General features: G+C 39.6%; 1 protein-coding gene across 3 annotated transcripts; it reads right to left on the bottom strand.

The window, feature by feature from the left end:
• Positions 1-1,284: 1,284 nt before the first annotated feature.
• Positions 1,285-23,882, bottom strand: Ist1 (IST1 factor associated with ESCRT-III). 3 transcript variants are annotated; one of them, XM_077793078.1, is made up of 11 exons: positions 23,798-23,875; positions 19,019-19,394; positions 12,593-12,695; positions 11,620-11,800; positions 11,110-11,197; positions 7,800-7,883; positions 7,148-7,258; positions 5,962-6,171; positions 5,011-5,103; positions 3,572-3,620; positions 1,285-2,069 (listed from the first exon to the last, which is right to left on the bottom strand). In XM_077793078.1, exons 3-11 carry the CDS (start codon positions 12,678-12,680, stop codon positions 1,870-1,872), a joined length of 1,104 nt encoding a protein of 367 aa, XP_077649204.1. In that variant the 5' UTR covers positions 12,681-12,695; positions 19,019-19,394; positions 23,798-23,875; the 3' UTR covers positions 1,285-1,869. The 3 variants fall into 3 exon arrangements, with proteins under 3 accessions (XP_077649204.1, XP_026255015.1, XP_026255018.1); XM_026399230.2 differs by lacking the exon at positions 19,019-19,394 and having other exon boundaries at positions 23,798-23,882; XM_026399233.1 differs by lacking the exons at positions 5,011-5,103; positions 19,019-19,394 and having other exon boundaries at positions 23,798-23,882.
• Between the last annotated feature and the right edge of the window lie 554 nt (positions 23,883-24,436).

Below are 24,436 nucleotides of genomic sequence, written 5' to 3' on the forward strand. Positions count from 1 at the left end.
TCTAACATAAGTAAAAATGTCAATTTTCTCACTCTTCTCCTTTAATATTCAAATACTCAGAAGCTGTACTGACATATATGTTGCCACAGAAGCCCTCAAATTTGCTCATTTGAGAAACAGTCATGACAATGGGCACTGGTATTTCTAAAGTCTTGGGAGGTAATAGGATGAAGACAGTTCATCTTGGTTTATTACTTTTCAGAATATTATCTGTATGGGTATAAATGCACATAATACACTTGGTTCTTAATTCTGTAAGTTAATGAGAAATCAAAGTCACTTTGGTTCCTAGCTCTCTCTTGAGGATCTTGGCACTGTCAGGAAGGGAATAACTGTTACACAGGATAAACCAGCTCTGCTGCCAAGCTGCAAGTAACAGAACACTTGCCACCTATGCCCCAGGATGGCTGTGGGAAATGAGTCAGTCAGATATGGGCTCACTGCAAATTACTAAAAATAAAGATAAAAGTATGAGTCCTGCCATAGGAGTAATCAAGAAACTTCACAAATCCTATCTGGGTTTAAATACAGAGATGGAAATGAGCCCTGCTAAATGGCCCTGGGGGGGTCTGTAATTACTAAGAGAACCAAAGACTGAGGGCCAGCTCTGGCTTGTGTACCAATGTGAGCTATCTGCTTAAATATTTTTCACTAAAATCCAAATTCATACTTCATTTAATCAACAATGGAAAAAGCAGGACACAGGATCTTCTAATTTTATTAGCAACTACCAAGCTATGAAATACAAATCAATAACATTAAAGAAAGTTGCTTGAAACAAGTTATGTACAGCTGTGCTACACAGAAGCAAAAATCCTATCTTTAATCTCAAAGCCAACCCTGTGTGGAAGGATGACCTTAGGGGACAAAGGAGCACATAAGTTACAATAAACAAGTCTGATCCACCCAGAAAAGCAGTGAAATATAGTCACATGGGCACTAAAAATTTGAGATCAGTTTTTAAAGATTCCCTTAATCATAAAGTTTTCAAATGAAAACAGGTTCCCCTCTTCTCCTGTAGGCCTTCCAGCTCACTACCCAAGAGACTTGAGTATTTCTATTAAGGCAGCTGGAAGCCCACCCTAGGCTTGAACAGCAACTTCTGCCCAATATGTGACCTGTCCTCCCTCTGCTATTAACATGCTATGGGCAAAAACAAAATTCTACAGTGCTGTTCTCTGGTAAAAAGGGGGAAACAGCACTCAAAATAAAGTAAAAGGCCACAGAGGGCTCCCTGAGAATCCAGTAGAACTAAGAGAGGCCTTCAACTTTTTTGAAATCCACTTTGCAACTGGATCCAGGTGGAACAGTGCCCTGCAGCAAGGAGTAGTGTACATGCCAAGGAGAGAGCCCAGCTTCCAAGAACCATTACCATGGCTTCCTGAGCCACTTTCTCTCTCTCCTACTTATATGAGAGTGAGAAAACACACAGTGGCTTTGATTCTCAGCACAATCCCTCTGTACAGAGGGAGGTGTTTCCAAGTCTGGAACCACAACTGACGGCTGAGACACTTCATGAGGAACTCTCCTCCACAGTCCAGCCATCTCCAGTGGCTCTCCTCACAATGCTTCATCTTCTCATTCTCCTGGGGAAGGACTGTGGGAGAAAACCTGGGATCCCTCTGTCAGGAAACAGGCACAACTGCCAGGAGCCAGTGTGCTGGCCTCAGTCTCCAGTTGTTAGTGTCTTAGTCTCAATAGAGAACTGGAAAGCAACAATTTGGTAGAGCAGGAAGAGAGCCCCAAGGAAGAGTGTCACGCTCAGTGATGGTTAATAGATGAAACGGAATTTCATGGAGATTCTTTGTTACAAGGAGAAACTGCTCAGTCTCAATTTCCAGAACATGGAGGTTGCCTGATTTAAGAGACCTATGTCTTCTTTTTTAGTTCTTCAAATCTCCGGGAAAGATCATCAAAGTCAATGTCTTCAGAAGCTGAGTTGCTGGCACCAGCAGATGAAGTTGGCAGTGTGTCTGGCACAGATGGTAACTCTGGCAGTACAAAGTTGTCATAGTTATCCATAGGTCTAGAAGGGGGCTTTGCAGAGGCTTCCTGCTTGGGTCCAGGTCCTAATTAAATCAAGGTAAGGAATACAATGTTACAAACACAAGAGCAACAGCTCAGATTCCCTTTAACAGAGGAAAAATAAGATCAAAACACAGAAGAAAACATTAGTTTAAAAAAAGTAACATTTAATTCTAAAAGTCAATAAAAATCCTCATAATTAACATTTACATTTTCTAATTATAGTTGAATTCTACCTGTTTTACTTTCCTTTAGTGAGAAAAACATTTAAGGGAAGTCAAAATTTGGTACATGAGGCCAGGTCCACTGATCATTCATCTAATAGATTCCCTTTTCACAAAGCTCAGCTGCTATGACAAGCCCAAAGACTAGTATTAGTAGTATTGAACCGACTTCTGCTTCTGTAAGAACTACTTAAAATTTAGGAAGAAAAAAATTTTATAAGGAATGTTAACACCCATATTATTTCATATAAGAGTGTATTCTGTATTTTTTTTAATATTTATTTTTTAGGTGTAGATGGACATGAAACAATGCCTTTATTTTTATGTGGTGCTGAGGATTGAACCCGGGTCCTGCCTGTGCTAGGTGAGCGCTCTAACGCTGAGCCATAATCCCAGCCCATGTATTCTGTATTTCTATTCTTCCACTTGTATACTATATTAAAATCACCCCCTTATCTGCCTACTGTATGATTGAATTTATATCTTAAGTTGTAGAACAGGCAAAACATATCATAGTACCTCAGGAGCATGATTTTCTTTGGGAGGATGGATGGAGTTAATTGGAAAGGAACGTAAGGACTTACAAGAGGGGTGATGGAAACACTTTCTACTTTAATTGGGGTGGTGGATGTTACACACAAAAATATCAGACAACAAAGTCTATGTTTTCTAGTATAAGTTATACCTCAATATAATAAACATCTCTAAAACTATTCCAGGTTTCTGGTGACTTCTGCCCTTCTCTCTGCCCCCATATGGATTGAACACATGCTAGGCAAGCTTTCTAATACAGAGCCCTTCATTTTCAGATAGGTCTTGCTAAATTACAGGCATGTGCCACCTCACCCAACTATATATTTTTTTGAGTACATAGTTAAAAAAACATGCCTGCTTAGTGAAAATTCACAGAGCTATACCTTGTGACTTGTGCCTGTTTTGCCCTCTCTAATGTCTCTTCAATACCACACTTAAAAAAACAATACATCCAAGAACTGGATGGAAACTGAAGTAATAATAACATAATAAAGAGTATACAACCAGAGATATGAAAAATTGAGCTCTATATGTGTAATAAGAATTTTAATGCATTCCACTATCATATATAAATTTTAAAAATAACATAATAAAGAATTTGAGGTTAAATGAAAACTAGAAGACAAAAAAATTAGAATAAGTGGAAAGAATAATGATACCATTGACAGAAATAGGAGATTCTTTGGGACTGGGGAAAATCTTCATGTCAACAGTCTCTGAGGGAGGAAGAATGAACAAACAGCATAGGGGTTAACACTGAGCCTTTGAAGATTCTAATTCATACTCACCAATTATCTGTGCAGAAGAAACATTCTTATCAGCATTAATGTCATCAACCTGCAACACAAAGACTGTTACCACAGGCAGAGGAGCTACGGAACCCTGAAGAAAGTACCAATACTGGTTCCAGCCCGAGTTTTCCAAAAGCTCAGCTGCTTACCAAAAGCAACAGAACCTGCTCCAAAGAAATTGCCCCTCTACTTCCTACACTTTTCCAATCAGGTATACACCATGCTAAACTCTGAATTCCCAAGACAAAAAAGAAAATTCTTACCATATCATGACCTCTTTTTTTCACTTTCTAGCACAAAATCCCCAAATATACCGATAAGAACAAAGTCCTCAAATAATGATGATCTTCTACCTCATTCTTAGAAATAACTGTAATCCATGCTTCAACACATGCAAGACTGAAGCATGAGAAAAACTAAGACCCAAGGTAGAACATGCCAGCTAGAGATAAAAACCAATGGAAAGAACGTGCAAGCTCAGGAACACAGAGCACCTCTAGATGAATAATTCACATAGCAAATGCCATTCCAATTTGTCTTCTCAGTGAAGTATCAGACAGACACAAGTCTCAAATGGTATATACTAAGAAAATGAAACTAATTCTGAAGCAAAGCTGTTACAACCTGCAGTTCTAGGCATCATAACCACATTAGCTATTTATTCAAGTTTTAACTATGAAACTAAAATGTGAAATCAATGCTATAATCTGATTAAAAAAAAATCCTAGTCGGGCTGGGATTGTGGCTCAGTGGTAGAGTGCTTGCCTGGCATGTGAGGCACTGGATTTGATCCTCAGCACCACATAAAAAAGAAATAAACAAACAAATAAATAAATAAAGGTAAAAAAAAAAAATTCTAGTTGCCAGGCATATGCCTATAATCCCAGTGGCTTAGGAGGCTGAAGCAGGAGGATCGTGGGTTCAAAGCCAGCTTCAGCAATTTAGTGAGGCCCTAACAACTCAGTAAGACCCTGTCTCCAAATAAAATACAAAAAAGGGATAGGGATATGGCTCAATAGCTAATCACCTCTGGGTTCAATCCCTGGTACCCGCTACTCCTGGCAAAAAAATCCTGGTTGTTATTTCTTTACACGAATGCTGAGAACAAAGTCCTTGGTGTTAGATTATTATAATACTAATCTAACACCAAGACTACAACAGATTGATATGATTCTCTGACTAGGGCACTACAACTTCCTAAGAGAACTGTAGCTCCTTCCCGATTCCTGGCTTCCACCAACAAAGCATTCCCACCAATAATGCCACCACCACTGCTCCCCATCTCTAAGATAGTTTTAAAGCAACATGAATTCTAAAGCAGGAGCAATGCCAATATAGGAGAGTTGATCAAAACTTTGCCTTCCCTGTGGTCATTACTTTGTTCTCTCCATGCGATTCACTCTCCTGTTGCTTATAAAAGAGGCTCAGGCACTTACAGATTCATATGATGGGGGAGTTGCTGGTATCTGAGGTGGATTAATATTGGGAAAGGCCTGATAAGTCCCCACTGGCAAGCCATTGAAATCCGACTGCAAGAGGAGAAAGGCAACATCAGAGACAATGCCCTCAATTTTGGTAATTTTTGTGGTTTGTGTATGAGAAGGACAGAATACATATACATGTATGTATGTGTATACATATACATGTGTTTATGGATGCACTCAAATTTAATAAAAATATATAAGATCCCCTTCCTGAGAAAATGCTCTAAAAGACCACATGTGGTCAGAAAGATTCCAGCTGCCAGGCATGGTGGCACACACCTATAATCCCAGCAGCCTGGGAGGCTGAGGCAGAAGAAACACGAGTTCAAAGCCAGCCTCAGCAAAAGCAAGGGGCTAAGCAACTCAGTGAGATCCTATCTCTTAAATATAAAATAGGGCTGGAGATGTGGCTCAGTGGTCCAGTGCCCCTGAGTTCAATCCCCAATACCCCCGTCCCTGCAAAAACAGAAAGACTCAAGCTTTTTGCTATTCTTCAAATAACTAAATCAAATGTTTCAATGTCTGTCTACAAGGGAAAATTATAATTAGACTTCACTATTAATTACCTAATATCTTGTCTACAACTGGAGGTTTTCTGCCTGGTAATAGTTGTTATTCGTTTTTGGAAAAAGCTATTAGCACAACTGCAACTGGTCCTAAAGATACACAATAAGCCAACATGAAAAACATTTTTAAGCACTACATCTCTAGATTTTTTCACTTTGTTACCTATAGCCAAACCAAGACTTTCTCAGAATCCCAATATTGTTTCCACATTGAGACCATTAAGCCAATACCAAATGTTCTAAGTGCTAAATGCTACTGACAACCAACAATTCTTGAGTGTATTTATAGATCTCATTTGTCATAAAGTTTATATCCACACTTTACAAGCATACTCACTGGTCCCTTAGGCAGTGGATATGAGAAGGGAGTATTTGGAGATGGCATGGGCATAGGCATAGGCATGGGCATTGGCACTGTTCCATCAGTTCCACCAACAGGTGCTGTGAACCCACCACCACCTCCTCCTCTTCCAGGGCCACCTTTCTTCACATCATCTGTGAATCCAACATCAATGAGATCTGTTTCTACTCCAGGAGGAGCTTCTGCCTAAGAAAAAGAAACCCATATTATTTCCAAGGGTAGTTTTACCAGCTAATTGACATGTAGATCAGCATGAAGGAAGCTTACTGCAGGGTGCTCTTGGGGTCAGAGCACCTACATGGAAAACAAAGGCCTTAGCCAACTCCCAAGGGAGCTCTGAAGCTGAGAGGAACCTGCAAAGGTATGTCCATGAATGGAGGAATAAGCCCCTGGACTAATCAGTTATTGCATACAGGCTGCCCCCAGGAAAGACTCTGGGTAAGACTACTCTTTCCAGGGGAGGGCCATCTCTAAAGGGACACCTGGTGTGAGAGCTACCACTCATCAATACTCTTGAAAGGTGGGGAAATAAAGACTTCTATTGTATGTGGGAAGATGGAGATGGCCACCAAAGGTGGCAATCTAAATGATTATTTTCAATGAAAAATAATGTATTTTAAGTGAAAAAAACCAGAAAGAGACATTTTGCCAACAGATTGGTGAGGGGGAACTGGGTCACATTATCAGTGTGGAGGGAACACAGCGCCTACACCTACCTACAGACCTGAGCCCACCACTGAGGTTGGCCCAGCTGAATGATTATTTGCATGTTTACCCTCCTACACTGTAAGCCTTTCAGGACAAAGAACTTGTTTTTATACATCTTTGTATTCTCGGCTTTCTGTGTACTATCTGACACATTCAGGTCTTGGGTATTTCTTGCTGTCTCCAGCAGGAGTTCTCAATTCCTTCAAGTTCACTAAAAAGCCATTTTACATTTGTATCAAAGTTCCTACTTTTTCAAAGAGCTTTCAATGTCAGTCATCTAATCTGATCCTTGGGAGCTATGTAGACATGCTATTAGGCCAAATGGCATCTAACAAAACAAAGGCTTAAACTCACACTAACTCAAGTTAATGCAAAGAACATATATATATATATTCCCCCCCCCCCCAAGTCATATCTACAGACTCATTTTCACTGCAGTCTGGGATAAACTTACCATGACCACAGAGTCAGGTTCATAGGGTACATTGTAATTCTTGGCAATTTCAATAAGGTATCTCTCCACCAGGATTTTGGGTGGGGCTTCCACACTCAGTTTGTGCATCAGCTGTAAGTAGAAGACCTAGGGTTAAAAAGCATCTATATCAAACCAGCCTAATCCTAATCTGTCACACTTAATTTCTCTCATTTTGTGGGTAATATTGAAAAAGAACCAATAAGTGATTTTTCCCCCCCAGAACCACCAGGCACACTACAGGACCCATGTCTTTCAATTTTTTGTTTATATACTAACCAAACACTGAAAAGTCTAACACTACTGCCTTCTACATTTCAACTCCTCCACCCTTCTCCCCATCTCGCTCCCTACCTTCACAACTTACAAGAGGCACAAGAATGGGGAAGAGAAGGGCAGATCAGGATCAACAGAGAGCATCATAATCAGGTGCTGGGCAGGAGTTCTACAGGTATAGGCGCTGTGTTCCCTCAACACTGCCAGCCATATAGGCTTACTTCTCATACTCAGTATGAAATGTGCAGCCTCTACTAACTCAGCCATGCCGTGGAACTACAAGAGTTACTACAGGCAATAAGATAACTTGTTCCCACCACATACACACTGTTTCACATTTACCAAATATGTTCATTACCCTGTCATTCACAGTTCCAATCTGGTTGGTCCTACATAACTTGCCATATTCCTTGCTATATTTGGCACAGAGCTGATCAGCAACCTACAGAGGAAAAAGATGATTAAATAAAACCCCAAATCACTTCTATAAACTACTTCAAGCTTCCCTCTATCAACAGTAAACATGCTTCTAAACAAGATTTCCAAAAAACTGAGGTCTGTAATGGCTTAATGAGTACACACAAATTAGTTTATCCATCTATCCATCCATCCATCTATCCATCCATCCAATGAGCAGCAACCAAGTGCTAATACTATTATGATATGCACTATAAATACAGTCACAAACAAGGACAGATACTGTTCATACTTTCTATAGTCTTACAGTTAATAAAATAATTACACAAAGGTACAGCTGCAGCTGTGGAAGTGCTACTGAGGGAAAGTACACTATGCTATCACCACATTCTAACAGGAGATTCAGATTCAATCAGAAAAGTCAGGTGAGGCTGCACAAAGACAGGATGTTTTACCAAGATTTAAAACCCAGAGTTAAGAAAGGAAGAAAGAGTAGTTTAGGAAATGAAAAAAGCATGTGCAGAAGAATCCTCCTATTGATAAAACATGGCTAATACTCAAGACTGAAATAAAGCCAGTGAGCTTTTCCTGCTAAGCCCAAGTACAAGTAAGATAAGAAATGAAGTGAGAGGGTTGGGGTTGTGGCTCAGTAGCAGAGCACTTGCCCAGCATATGTGAGGCACTGGGTTCTATTCTCAGCACTACATATAAATAAATACAATGAAAAGATCTGTTGACAACTAAAATATATATGTATATATAAAAAAAGAAATCAAGTGAGAAAGATGGGATTGTCTGGAATGCAGAGTCATATAAGTCAAAATTATGCAGTTTTGGGCTGAGGTTGTAGCTCAGTGGCAGAGCGCTTGCCTAGCACATATGAGGCACTGCATTTGATCCTCAGCACAACATAAAAATAAAAATAAGTACAATGAAGTTATTTTTTAAAATGCAGTTTTGTTTCTATCACAGACATAACAGAAAGCTATTGGGAAGCTTTAAAGCTCTCATGCAGCTTTTAAACAAAACACTTAGGTTGTTCAGATTGAATGGTGAATTGACTTAAAAAAAGTTAAAGTAGGTATATGAAAAATATGTAAAAAACATGCCAGGCATGGTGGTGCATCCTGTAACACCAGCTACTCTAGAGGCAGAAGCAAGATCCTTAAATTCAAGGCCAGCATGGGCAACTTTCCAAAAAGAAAAGTAGGGCAGTGGGAGGTGGGGGCAAGCTGGGCATGTAACTATCTAGCATGTAGTAAAGGGTTCAATCCTCATTACAGAAAAAATAAATATCCTCCAGCCAGGGACAGTGGGCACACCTGTAATCCAAGGAATTTGAGAGACTGAGGCAGAGAGATTGCTAAATTTCCTCAGCAATTTAGCAGAACCTGTCTCAAAATAAAATTAAAGGAAACAATAAAGGGCTGGGGATGTAGGTCAGAGGTAGAATGCTCCTGGGTTCAATCCCCAGTACCACCCATCCCCCCTCAAAAAACCCTTAACTAAAAAGAGTAAATTTAAAAATATAATCAATATCCTTAGGCCAGGCATGGTGGCACACACCTTTTGTCTAGCAACTCGAGATCTAAAGCAGGCCGGGCACAGTGACGCATGCCTGTAATCCCAGCAGCTAGGGAGGCTGAGGCAAGAGGATCACAAGTTCAAAGCCAGCCTCAGCAAATAAACAAGGCACTAAGCAACTCAGTGAGACCCTGTCTCTAAATACAAAATAAGGCTGGGGAATGTGGTTCAGTGGTTAAGTGTCCCTGAGTTTGATCTTCAGTACCAAAAAAAAACCACAGAAGAACTAAAGGAGGAGGATCACAATATGAGGCCTGTCTCTATAACTTAGACCCTGTCTCAAAAAATAAAAAAGGGATGGGGGTGGTAGAGGGCCCCTGGGTTCAATCCCCAGTACTAACGGAGGGGGAGGGGTACAGAATATATGTATTTTTAAATTTATCCTTAAAGAGTTAGAAGACATTGTAGCCATGAAACAAAACAAAGAAGATTACAGAAATATTCTGAGAATTAAAAATAAAATAAAAGTGTATAGAAAAATAAAAACAGACAGAGTGATCTTAACATATAGGTTGGGTGATAAGATTGAGATAATATCCTAGGAAATAAAACAAAAAGGCAAAAGTGCAGAGAAACAGAAAACAACTCAATTAAATTTGTACCTAGCAATGAGTAGTTTTCCACATTTTGATAACAATTTTTTGGTTAATATCTGTCTCTTCCACTAGACTCTAAGCTACAAGAGTATAGCTGGTGGGCTGGGAACATAGCTCAGTGGTAGAGTGCTTGCCCAGCATAAGACAGAGACCCTGGGTTTAATCCCCAGCAACACATAAATACATGCGCGCACGCACACGTATGACTATTGTCATATTTTGTTCACCACATTATTCCCAGTGCTCATCTAGCTCATAATATCTGTGAACTTATGTCAATTTTATTTTAACTTTACTGGTTTATAGGCATATAAGAACTTTTCTGGAGGTTGGGGGTGTAGTGCAGTGATAAAGCACTGGCATGCCCGAAGCCCTGGGTTCAATCCCCAGCACAAAAAAAGAAAACACACACAAACTTTGTTCTATTTGTATAAGATTAAACGACATTATAACAAAAATAAGACAAAACTGGAGGTATATAGAATTTTGCTCCTAAAAAAATTACTCAAGGGGCTGGGGTTGTGGCTCAGTAGTAGAGTGCTCGCCTAGCACGTATGAGACGCTGGGTTCAATCCTCAGCACCACATAAAGATAAATAAATAAAATAAAGATATTATGTCCAACTACAACTAAAATATATATTTTAAAAATTACTCAAATTTACAAGACAATGTTCTACCCTATGACATAGGCCTGAAAAAGAGGACAAATTTACAAAGCCTGTTTCAAAAGCAGCAAGGGTAAAAAAAAATGCCTGGTCAAATAAGCAAGAGTGCCTTAAGTGACTTCTGTTAACCAACCTTTCTCTCTCCCTTTTTTGTAATACTGGGGATTAAACCCAGGACCTTGCACATTACGAGGCATGTATTCTACCATTGATCTACACCCCTGGCTCTTCTTTCTTTCTCTTTTTTCAAAAATTTAAGACAGGGTCTTGCTAAGTTGCCCAGGCTGGCCTCAAACTTACAATTCTCCTGCCTCAGACCCCTGAGTAGCTGGAATTACTGGCATGCTAACCAAAATTTCTAACAATATGAAAAACTACAGAAAACACAAACTGGTTGTACTCACAATTTTCAACTCAGCCACTTCTGACTGGAGTCGAGGAGCAGCCCAGATCAGTGTAGACACAGATTCGGCCAGACCAGAATCTAGCTCCCTAATCAAGAACAAAATTAATATGACTTAGTGTTTTTTAAGAGCAACAAAATCTTAGCCTTTATATGATACATCTGTTAAGTCTCCAAGGCTATTTCATGAATCTCACTGAATTATCATAATAATAACTTGATTTCTGGCCATTTCATTACTTGTTTTACTTTTGGGGATACTCTTAAGCAATGTCACAAAGTCAGGAAATGGCTGAGCCAAAACTCAAACCTCTCAGTTTCAGAATCTTTATTTTACAAGTTACCTAAATTGAAATCACACTTCAAGTGAATGATAGTATAGGAAAAAGATCCTTGGAAAATAAAATAGCCCACAAGCACCAGCCCATTCAATGTACATGTAGAAAGAGATCATTATTACTTCATTCTTAAATTCTAGAGTTGATTTAGTCTTTGAATGGAAGAATCTTACTTCATAGACTGGATGAGGCCAAACCGAGCCAGCAGCAGGTCACAGTACAGCTCCAGGATCTCCATGGCCTCTACGAGGTAGTCTTCCCGAATAATGTGTTCCACACGAATACGAGCTCTCTCATCTTTCCCAGCAGCCAGATAGTCAGCAATCTCCTTCCTTGCTTTCTGGGCCAGTTCCGCTAAGGCACAAATCCCACTGCAGTCACACAACAGTAGTGCACTGGGAACTGGGCTGTAAGCAGACTTTTACCCCAACAGAGAGAACTGGGTGTTTCTACTACATCCTAGTTCACACTCCCTTAGCAAATCTAATCCTACCTCATCTACTTCTACCTTAACTCCTCTTGAATTGCTACTGTGTACATAAGAATACAGCACAGCCTGATATTTCCAACTCAGGAGTCATGTTACCCATTCCATTCCCAGAGAGTACAGCTGTCCCTCAGTATCCTAGGGGAACTGATTTCAAGACACCACATGGATACCAAAATCTAAGGATGCTCAAGTTCATTATATAAAATGGTATAATATTTGCATATAACCAGCCTATACACATTCTCCTATAAATTTTAAATTATCTGTAGATTATTTATAATCCCTAATACAATGTAAATGCTATGTTAATAGTGGCTATAATGTATTGTTTAGGGAATAATGACAGGAAAAAAGGTCTATACATGTTTGATACAGATATAATTTTTTCCTCTGAAAAATTCTGATCTGTACTTGGTTGAATCCAGATGTAGGATCCACAGCAATGGAAACCATGAACATGAAGGGTCAACTGTACATCCCTCCCCTGCAACAAAGTGATTCAGTCTAACTAGTCACAAAAGGCAGAGATACAGCTAAAGCTTAAAAGATGAGACACCTGAGATTTCACAGTACTGGCCTGAAAGATCCAGTACGAGGTGCTGACACCTGGAGATGTATTTTGGGAAAGTAAAATAAGGCAATCATTCACTACTTACTTTTTTTTTTCTCCAATAGTTTAAGACGATTTATGACTAATCTCAAATTGACTCGTAAACGCTCAGCTTTAAATCCGGAGCCCAGCATACTGTACTGTTCCTCCTGTAAAAAGAAGCATAGCAGTGACTATTTTGAGTCAAAATTAGTTCTGGAACTAACTCTACTGAAGGGGAATATCTGACACACTAAACTAGAGAGTTTCTTTTTCCTTTTGGTTTTACAGATTAAACCCAGGGCTTCACATGTGCCAAGCATATGCTTTACCACTGAACTACATCTTGAGCCCCCAGGGTGTTTTTCTAATACAGGAAATGACATAATCAAAATGATTTTTTTTTTATACATTACTTTGGCTGTTATATAGAAAACTGATTAAAAGAGGATAATATTGAGCACAGGGGTATCATGAAAAGGCTAATACGATAGTCCAGCAAGAGATAATATAGCTTAGAACCAAGCAGTTAGCAGTGGTAGTAACAGAAGTAATTGGATTTGAAATCTATTTTAAGGGCAGAGCTGAAAAAACCAGGTGACAGATATTAAAAATGAGTATCAAGCAGGAAGGCCCCCAGCTTCTCCCCAAAATACTAGCACCTTTGATGATCAGCAAAGATCATCAAAGTTAGACCCAAATTCAAAGATATTCTCTTCCTAATTCCTCAAATCCTATTAAATCTCAGCCTTTAGGGGAAAGCTGTGCCCAACACTAACATATAGTTATACAAAGGGGTGAAAAAATGTGTACTTCGAAATTTCACAATAGGGCTGGAGATAGAGCACAGTTGGTAGAGTGCTTGCCTCATATGCACAAGGCCCTGGGTTCAATCCCCAGCACCACAAAAAAATAAACAAACAAACAAACAAATAAATAAATAAATAAAAGAAATTCCACAACAGAAGACTATTTACCAAGAATTTCATTAAATAGCAGAGTTAGAGTCAATAAAACCATCCCCCCATTACTCCAAGATGTGAGGTAGACCACTGTGTACTAACTACTGGGCATTCCATTTCAGGATGACACAATTTTTTCTTACTTTTAATTCTAGATTCAAACTTCAAAACATATAAACTCCAAACAAAAGCTAGGTCTAACAAAGTAACTAAAGAATAGACAAGTCAAGAGATCAAATATAAGAATGCTAGGAATAGTATCTATTTGTGCAAAAACCACTAATAAAAGACAGAAGCATTTCTCTTTGTGAAACTGTCTCCAGAAGCCTTTACACATTTAATGATTATCTCAAGTCCCAGTTTATTTTTTTATTTTTTTAAAGAGAGAGAGAGAGAACTTTCAATATTTATTTTTTAGATTTTGGCGGACACAACATCTTTGTATGTGGTGCTGAGGATTGAACCCGGGCCGCACGCATGCCAGGCAAACGCGCTACTGCTTGAGCCACATCCCCAGCCCCTCAAGTCCCAGTTTAAAAGGGGGCTTGTATGTTATAAAGTATCTCTAATCCATTATGCTGAATTATGTTCAATCCATTCAGCAAATATTTACTGATTATAATCAGATTCTGGCTAGGTGCTCAAGAAAAAAAGTAAAAATAAGGTATAGTCCCTGCTTTCAAAAAGAACTGGTATTCTATTGGGGGGAGGAGCTAAGAAAATCCAGCAATTACAATGCTATTTCATATGGACTATAATTCTAAAGTTTCTCGAAAGACCTGTATCAAAACTTTTTTTAATAGTGCTGGGGAATGAACCTGGGGTCTTGTGCATGCGAGATAAGCACTCTACCAACTGCGCTATATCCCCAGCCCTCTAAAATTTCTCAGTTGGGAGCAATTTTGTGCCCTAAAGGACATCCAGTAATGAATGGAGACATTTTGGTTTGTCACAACTGAATTCTTTCTTGCTACTGACAACTGGCAGGTAGAGGCCTGGGATGCTATTAAACAAATTACAATGAAGAGGACTATGTCTTTACAACACAAAAGTTACCTGCCCAAAATGTCAACAGTACCTATTCTAGAAAAATGACCTAACCATGCTTAGGTTATGAAAAGCTTTCCAGGAGAAGGCAAAGCAGAAACTGAGTCCTGAAAAACAAACAAGATATCTGTAAACAAAGTGTGAATATGCCAAGTGCAGGAAATAATGGACATCAAATCTCAGGTACCAGAGAAGGAAGAACTTTCTGAGAGCTATAAATTCAATATAACTGAAGCATGGGATAACTATGTTTATGCCGTAAAATACCTCTCCCAATTATAACTTCAATTATAATGTCAAGCATTGTAGCAGTTTCTTGTGCTAGCTAAAGCCAACCAGTCTCCTAACTGTCAAGGCATTAATAACCAGAGATAGGGTTGGGGTTGTGACTCAGTGGTACAGCACTTGCCTAGCATGTGTGAGGCACATAAAAAATAAACAAATAAAATAAAGGTATTGTGTCCATCTATAACTAATAAAAATATTTTTAAAAAATAAGTAACTAAAGAGAGGTAAGAGAAAAAGAGTAACCACTACTCACAGGCCCCTGCCCAAGATCACCCAGTAACTAGTGGCAAAGTTAAGAATAAGACTAAGTACACTTGACATCAACCCCCCAAGTAAACCATCTTTATCATACACTATTATATCATTTGGGGACTAATATATTTTTGGGGGAAATTGAATGAACTCAGGGGTGCTTTACCACTGAAGCACATCCCTAGTCTTTTTATTTTTATTTTGAGACAGGTCTCACTAAGTTATTGAGGTTGGCTTTAAACTTATAATCTTCCTACCTCAGCCTCCCCAGTTGCTGTGATTACAGTGGCGCAGGGTTACAAAGCACATTTTTAACCCCCTTCAACAATTATTTACTTAATGCCTATTATACTTTAACAGGAACTAGATACACTGGTAAGGAAAAAAGGCAGGGATACTGCCCTCAATAGTGTATACTCACAGAAATTACACATTGGTTAACTAAAATAATAACTGTAGTCAATGCCATAAAGAAATGGTGTTCTGGAGTTTAGGGCCTCACTAAATTGTTGAGACTGGCTCAAACTCCTGCCGCAGCCTCCCGAGTTGCTAGGAGCTGCTGAGATTACAGGCATTCACCACCACATATGGCTCTATAAGGCAAATTTGTCAGCAAAACATGGGATATGTTCTTGGCTATTGTGTCTCTCTCTGCAAGAGAAGCAAGATATGCGGTATAGTAAAAGTATAGCTAAGTTTATTAGAAGACAGAAGAGACTGCATCATCTAGAAGAGATCCTAACAACTCCCTTGTGTCCCAGTTTTTATTGGGATTAAGGGGCAGTGTCCAGAGGGTTCTACCCAAGTATCACTTCTTAACTCTTGATTGATGGTCAGATTTTAATGGATTTCAAATTCCCATGTTTAAGTGAAACCCACAGGGGTGAAGATTTATAATGACAATAGAATCAAATAATGTGCCAAAGACTCTAAAAAAAGCACACTTGATCATCTTGGCCCACACAGCCAATTTTATCTGGAACCTGATTTCACAGACCGCGAAGCCACTGAGCTCTCCAGTCTCTGATCAGGGCAAACTATCTTTCTCTTACCAAAGGAGGAATCTTGGGCAAATACGCCTCAGCTCTATGAACAGTATATTGTTATGGGACTATGATCTTTCCCCCCAACCCCTGTACTAGGGATAGAACCCAGGAGTGCTTCTATATCCTTGGCTATTAAGTCAGAGCAGAGCCAGGATGATTTTGTGTAAGTTGTTTCTTTAAAAGCATGTTGAATTCTGCAAACAATAAGAAAATATGAGAAATTCTTAAAAAAAAAAAAAAAAAAAACCCACACATGTTGAAGCTGGGCACGGTGGCACAACACCTGTGATTCTAGAAGCTCAGGAGGCTGAGGCAGGAGAATCAGGAGTTCAAAGCCAGTCTCAGCAAAAGCGAGGCGCTAAGCAATTCAGGAAGATCCTGTCTCTAATAAAAGATAAAAAAGGAGCTGGGGATGTGGCTCAGTAGTTAAGCATCTGAGGGTTCAATCCTCAGTACCAACAAACAAAAAAACATGTTGAGTTGGCATACCAGCTGTCTGTAGAATTGTTTTTTAGTACTGGGCATTGAACCTAGGGTTGCTTTACCACTGAGATACACCCTTATTTCCCCTACCTTTTTATTTTGAGACAATGATTTTGCTTAATTGCCCAGCTCAGTCTGAAATGAAAGAATATGAAAAGAAACATAAAATTTGTGTGATGTACAACAGTAAGGTTAATATTAAATTGGAAAAGAAAGACTTCATATTAGCAATATAAGCATCTACCTTAAGGAACCAGGAAATGGGCAAAACTAACCACCACAAGCAGAAGGAAAGACAAAAAGTCAGTGAAACTGAAAAGGGAAAAACAAGAAAAAAAAAAAACAAAGAAATAAAATGCTGATTTAATATAATACACAAAGGAAAAACAATTGGAAATGAAAGGGGAATATCAGTACAGATCGTACAGATATTAAAAGATGATATTATAAAGCTGTGAATTTAACAAGGATAAAAAATGGACAAATCCCTTAGAAACTCTTATTGAAATCAACACCAAGAAACAGAAAATATAACTACTGTAACTGTGACAAAAATTGAATCTAAAATTAAAAACCATTCCAAAAGAAAATTCTGGGCCCAGAAAATCCTGGCTTTCCTGGTGAATTCTATGTAATATCTAAGAAAAATTAGCATCAATATTACATGAACTTCTCACCTCACAGCAACAGTATGAGAATTAAATGAAAATTTCTTAAAAGAACTTAGCATATGCCAGGTGTGGTGGCACATGCCTGTAATCCCAACAACTCCAGCGGTGGAGGATCCCAAGTTTGAGGCCAGCCCCAGCAATTCAGCAGGGTCGTAAGCAATTTAGCAAGACCTTATCTCAAAATAAAAAGGGCTGAGGAAATCACTCAGTGGTTAAGCACCCCTAGGTTCAAACCTAATAAAAAAAAAATTTAGCATGTATTCACAATAAGCACTACACCAATAAATTCCAGCCAATAGAATCATATTTTTAAAAAAAGGGCTGGGGATATAACTCAGCTGGTAGAGTGCCTACCTACAAGGCCTTGGGTTCAATTACCAGCAATACACACACACACACACACACACACACACACAAAAAAAAAAAAAAGACAATGAAAACACTTTGGGGGCTGGGGCTGGGGTTCAGCAGAAGTGCACTTGCCTGGCATGTGTGTGAGGCACTGGGTTCAATTCTAAGCATTGCATATAAGGGTCTATCAACAACTAAAAGTAAAACTTAAAAAAAAAAAAAAGGCTTAGCTTTTCATCTAAAGATTAAATGATAAGTGACTTTGAAGGCCCTGGGTTCAATCCCTAGTATTGCAAAAAAAAACAAAAGGGTGCTGAAGGATATAACTTTAGCTTATAAGTTATAAGTGACTTATAACTTAGCTTATAACTTATAAGTGACTTTGTGTTTTGGGTTAAAATAAAGTATGCTAAAGTTATAACCTTCAGCACCCTTTTTTTTTTTTTTTTTTTGCAGTACTAGGGATTGAACCCAGGGCCTTCAGCATGCTGGGCAAGAACTCTACCACTGTGTTACAACCCCATGCATTTTTAATTTTTATTTTGAGACAGGGTCTCACTAAATTGCCCAGGCTGGCCTCTCAAAAAGCTGGGTTTACAGGTGTGGCCAGTCTTTAACATTTTTTTTAATTTATTTTTTAGTTGTAGTTGGACATAATATCTTTGTTTTATTCATTTTTACATGGTGCTAAGGATCGAACCCAGGGCCTCGGACATGCTAGGCAAGCACTTTACTGCTGAGCCATAACCCCAGCCCCAACCTTTAACATTTTTGATTAATCTGTTTTAGTCTCACTGGAAAACTTCAACTACTTCTTAGGTGCCAGTGTCACTCCCACACTGCCTAGCACAGTGTTCTTGCACAAAGCTATTACTCATTTATAATGTTAGTATGTTAATTACTTGAAAATTTAAATTTAACATTCTCTTTTAATTCTACTAATTTATATTATCTAATTTGCTTATTTTAGATTTAAGGAAAGAAAAGGAATTTGCTAAACTATTTTGGTAAGTATTGCAGATTTTCAACTCTTTTTTTTTTTGAGAGAGAGATAATTTTTTTAATATTTATTTTTCAGTTTTCGGTGGACACAACATCTTTATTTTTTTAATGTGGTGCTGAGGATCGAACCCAGAGCCCCGTGCATGCCAAGCAAGTGCATTACCACTTGAGCCACATCACCAGCCCATCAACTCCTTTTTAATAGATCCCTATTCTACAAAGAATCTAATAACTAAAAACAACGACACTAAGCCACAAAAGAAATAACTAAGGATATGTTCTAAATTATTATCAGTATATGAAATAAATCATTAGACTTAAAATATGTGTGTATATAAACCCACAAATATAGAAGCAAATATTTGTTCATGTGAATACATTACATACATACCACATACTAATATTGTCCAATATGTTACCAAAAGCTTGGTCCTTGTCCCTGATACCAATTCAATATTGAGGACACAGTTTTGACAAAAAGGAAAAAAAATTTTGTTTTGCTAGCAAAGACGCTGCACAGGGGACTCCTGTCCCAGAGGCTGTTATTTTGCCCATCAAAGGGAGCACCGGACTTTTAAAGAGGTGATTCCAAGACTGTATTCCACGTGTTCTCGGTTGGAGTTGTGATTCACTTGTTAGCTTAGAAGATAATCGTTTTGAGATCTTCTGGTACCATCCCCACAGTCTGAATTACTTCATTCCTGTAGTGGAAGTGTGCTCAAGGACAGATAATTCTGCCTAGGATGGGGAAGGTAATTCTGTTTCCCCTGAGATTAGGAAAGGGGAGAAATTAGGAAGGAGCAGGAAGAGAGGAAGAGAAAGAAACATATCCATTTTTAAAAATAAGTCACAGTGGCAGAGCAGCAAGGGCTATATTCAGAACATAAAGTGGACCACTGTTACAGATACCCAATTAAAAAATTTTTTCTATGTCTTCTCACCCACTAGAGTAGTTGGGATCACAGGCACTCACCACCATGTCCAGTTTATTTAAAATTCTTTTGTGATTCTAAGATCACTTTGGCCTCAGTATCTTCACTGTTATGCATTCACTGACCTTTTTGTTTTGGTTTTGTTCCAGGGATTGAACCCAAGGGCATTTAACCACTGAGCCACATGCCCAGCCCTTTTTATTTAGTGGTGGTCTATAGGTACTGACTGCTAGACCCCTTCAAAATGACACATTTAAATGAGAGCTGATCCCAGCTTCAAGAAATTCACAATCTAATGATGTTTACTATGAGAAAAGTAAACAACTATAGATAAACCCAAAAAAGTATTATGAGGAGCTGGGGTTGTGGTTCAGTGATAGAGAACTTGCCTAGCACATGTGAGGCACTGGGTTCTGTCCTTAGCACCACATATAAATAAATAAAGGTATTGTGTACAACTTAAAAAAAAATTTTTAAAAAGTATATGATCTCGTGATTGCAATCCCATTTTTCAGTTTTTATCTTACTTCTGTATTGAAATATATCCCCAGATCATTTTTTAAAGCATTTTACTAATAATTTTTGTTTGTTCTTTTTAGATATATATGATGGCGGAGTGTATTCTGACACATTATAGACACATGGAGTATAACTTATTCTAATTAGACTCCCATTCTTGCAGTTGTACATGATGTGGAGTTTCACTGGTCATGTATTCATATATGAACATAGGAAAGTTATACCTGATTCATTCCACTGTATTTCTTATTCCCACCCCTCTTCCCTTCCCTTCATTCCCCTTAGTCCAATCCAATGAACTTCTATTCTTCCCTCCCCCTTCCTTATTGTATGTCAGCATCCACATACCAGAGAGAACATCTGGCCTTTAGTTTGGGGGGATTGGCTCATTTCACTTAGTATGACAGCTTCCAGTTCCATTAATTTACAAGCACACACCATAATTTCATTCTTCTTTATGGCTAAGTAATATTCCATTGAGTATATATACCATGTTTTCATGGTTTCACAGCTTAGCTATTGTGAATTAAGCTGCTATAAGCACTGATGTGGCAGCGTCACTATAGTATACTGATTTAAGTCCTTTGGGTATATAGCGAGGAGGGGATAACCGGTTAACATTTTTTTGTTTTGAAACAAGGTCTCACCAAATTGCTTAATTAATCAATCTCTCCATTCTGAATAAGGGGAAGTATAAAACCATGCATGGATTGAGTTCTTTGAATCTGATGATTTTTAAAGAGGAAAGGAGAGAATGTTACAGTTCAGAACTATTGCCCAAAATAGTGGAACTGCCCAGAGAAGAGATTTTGAAAGCTCTATTAAAAATAGCTAAAAATAAGCTGGGCACTGTGGTGCATGCCTGTAATTCTCAGGGGCTCAGCCAGCCTCAGTAACTTAGTGAGTCCCTGTCTCTAAATAAAATACAAAAGGGCTGGGGATGTGGTTCAGCAGCTGAGTGCCCCTAAATTCAACCCTCAGTACCAAACAACAACAACAAAAAAGCTAAAAATAGCGTAATAAACAAAAGGGCTGGGTTTAGTGTCCCATGCCAGTAATCCTAACTACTTGAGGCTGAGACAGAAGGATTCCAAGTTCAAAGCCAGACTTGGCAACTAAGCATGACCCTATCTCAAAACAAAAAAGGGCTGAGGATGTAGCTCAATGATAAAGCACCACTGGGTTCAATAACTAATGCCATAAAAACAAGCAAACTAACAAATATTTGAGACCAGCTTTAGGGCTTGCAGTGCCAAGGGTATGAAAGGGTAAGAAGACAGCAGTCTCAGAAGTGACTAAGAGAGACATTTTGCATATACACAAAAACTTCTGTATTTGAAATGTATCATTTTATTTATTCTGAACACTTTTCTTATAAACTATGTGATGCAAACAGACTTAGGGTTGACCACTGTATTGCAGTTAATGAAGATACGACACAATGGCACAAACATACACAAAAATCTGCTCTAGAATGCATTTTCAAGATAATATAATTCAATTTCCTTAAAAAGCATTTCATGTGGGGCTGGGATTGTGGCTCAGCGGTAGAGCGCTCGCCTAGCACAGGCAGGACCTGGTTTCCATCCTCAGCACCACATAAAAATAAAGGCATTGTGTTGTGTCCATCTACACCTTAAAAATAAATATTATAAATATTAAAAAAAAAAAAAAAAGGATTTCATGAGGCTAAGGTTGTGGTTCAACAATAGAGCACTTGCCGAGCATGTATGAAGCCTTGGGTTCAATCCTCCGCACATAAAAATGAATAAATAAAATAAAGGTATTGTGTCCAATAACAACTAAAAACATAACAAATAATAAAGCATTTCATGTTCAGGTTGCCAGGAATTTTACTGTATTTTCACACTACAAACTGTAATTAAATCTTTATTGACCAAACAAATCACGATTGAAAGTCAATAAAATAAAGCAACTACCACACCTTCAGCAGCATATGTAATTCCCAAGTATTGGCTTCATAATTCAGATATCATCAAAGTTTTCTGGCAGCAGTCATTAATACTGGAATGCACATACATTACAAAATCTTGTTTCTCAATAAAATATAAACACACTGTAGAAAATTCATTGGGTTAAAAAAAAGAAAGAAAATTCATTGGGTATACTTTTACCAAAAATATTTCTTAAGGCATACTTTTACAAAGTCGTACTCATGAACTATGAGCACTAACAAATCCTTTTTATCACTTACAATCAGATGTTACAGAAACTATTTTAATGGCTGCCTAATACCCCACTGCATGACAACTTTCTTACAAATTCTTCAACCTTTCCACATTTATATCATCAATAATGATGAAATTAGCATTCATATGCATTTCACTTTTTCTGTATTTGAAATGAATTAGACTATACCTTGTTTTCTAGTTTTACTTTTAAATCAGAATAGACTACATGTTATGTGGAACTTGATTGTAATTATTGTAAAAGAATGAGAGCTTAAGTAGACTAGAGAGGCTGAGGGGATGTTTTACTCAGCTTTTTCACTGATGTGACTAAAAGATCTGACAAGAAAAATTTTAAGGGTGGGGGTGGGCTCCCAGATTCAGAGATCTCGGTCCACAGACAGCTGACTCCCTTGCTCTGGGCTGCAAATGAGGCAGAACATAATGGTGGAAGGGTGTGGAGGAGGAAAAGGAAAGCAGCTCACAACATGAAAACCAGGAAGCAGAGAGACTCTCATTCAACAGAGACAAAATAGATACCCCAAAGGCACCCCCCCATGAACCCCCTCTAGTCACACCCCACCAGCCTTCAGTTACTACCAATTAAACCTGTCAGGGGATTAATTCACTGATTGGGCTAAGGCTCTCATAACCTAATCATTTCTCCTCTAAACCTTGCATTGTCTCACACATAAGCTTTTGGGGGACACCTCACAAACAAACCATAAAAGGGGGTACAGCTAAGTGGTAGAGGGACTGCTTACCTAGCACGTTAGAGGCCCTGGGTTCTACTCCCCAGCACCGCACACCCCCCAAAAAAAATTTTTAAAAAAGGAAAATTAGCCTAGAGTTGAGGATTCTCAATCTTTCAGAAGCCACAGGCCCCAAACCCGATTTGAAAGTTTACAAGCACAGAGCGGGAAAGTGGCCATCTTCTGCGATTATTCTACTGTCCTAATTATTAAACTGACACTATGATCGCGATCGTCGTTCAAGATTTTGTTGGCGAGTTTCAGGGAATCACCCCAGCAACCCGGAAGAGGAGAGCCTGGCACAAAGAGCAGAAGGGCAAGCACAGGCCGCAGGTTCTTCACAAGGGCTCTCACCAGAGGGGTCTGCGAAACGGGGCAGCGAGAAAAAAAGGTAATTCTCTCCGGCTAAAGAGGGCGCCCTGAGCGAGTCTCCGAGGGTCTCCAAAAAGCCCAGACCGCGGCGCTGCCGCCCCAGAAACGAGATGCCTCGGGGCAGGGAAGACGAAGGGAAAGTTTGGCGGCTCTGGCGTCCAGGGCCGGCGGTCTCCTATCAGCTGGCAGCCCTGCGGTGCTCCCACCCCTGCCGGGGCCCGCCTCCCGCGCCGCGGCCCCTCGCCCGACCTCCGGCCTGACCCCCGCCTCCAAAACCCTTCCCTTTCTCCTCTGCCATCCCGTGGCCGTTCGGAACCGAAGGCCTAATAGCTGGTTGGGACTATTAAGTTCAAGGCGTTCAGCCCAAAAGACAAAGACCCCCTAACGCTGAGGATGCTACACTCACCTGGTCGAATCCAGGCGTGAAAACAGTAGAGACCGACTTCGCAAACGTCGCTCAGCATCCAAAATGGCGGCTCCCTCGGCCTCAGCACAGCAAGCTCGGGCGGAGGGATCCACGGGCCCAGAAAGCCACGCCCCCTCTCCAGGGATTGGCTGCGCGCCGGCCGCTGCCTAGACCCACTCGCCGAGGACTCCCACCCTCGGATCCCTTCGGAGCCGGCGCGGCGGGGACTACTTCCCGCGGCGGAGTCCCTGACCGTGACGTGTCACTCTTGACGCCAACTGAGTCACCTGCTGGGGGGGCGCGCCCTGGGTTTTGCCCTGGGCGCGGTGAGGTAGGCGGTGGCAGGTAGTCCTCCAACTCGGTGCTGGTTATTCTTATCCGGGGTTGTTTCAGCCCCTGGAAAAACCTGCTGAAGAACTCCCGGAGTTCCTCGTTGAGATTTGCTCGCAGCCTTCGCTCGTCTCTCCTTTCGTCCTCAGCGGGTTTCCTCTGCGCCTCGGTTTTTGTCCCCTGGTGAAGGGGCGGGCGGGTTTCGACCCGGGTCTGAAAGATCCCTCTCTCCATCTCTCGGTTATCCGTCTGCGGACGCTAGTTCTTTTACCATTTTTAAAAATAATTTTTTTATTTGTAGATAGACAC

This window comes from Urocitellus parryii, chromosome 15, assembly GCF_045843805.1.
Source record: "Urocitellus parryii isolate mUroPar1 chromosome 15, mUroPar1.hap1, whole genome shotgun sequence".
Lineage (NCBI taxonomy): Eukaryota > Metazoa > Chordata > Mammalia > Rodentia > Sciuridae > Urocitellus > Urocitellus parryii.

Coding starts and splice junctions, on each gene's coding strand:
- Ist1 (XM_026399230.2), bottom strand. CDS start 12,680: ATGCTGGGCTCCGGATTTAAAGCTGAGCGTTTACGAGTCAATTTGAGA. Junction 11,801..12,592: donor ACTATTGGAGAAAAAAAAAA/GTAAGTAGTGAA, acceptor TTTGTGCCTTAG/CGGAACTGGCCCAGAAAGCA. Junction 2,070..3,571: donor TTCTTCTGCACAGATAATTG/GTGAGTATGAAT, acceptor TGATTTAATTAG/GACCTGGACCCAAGCAGGAA.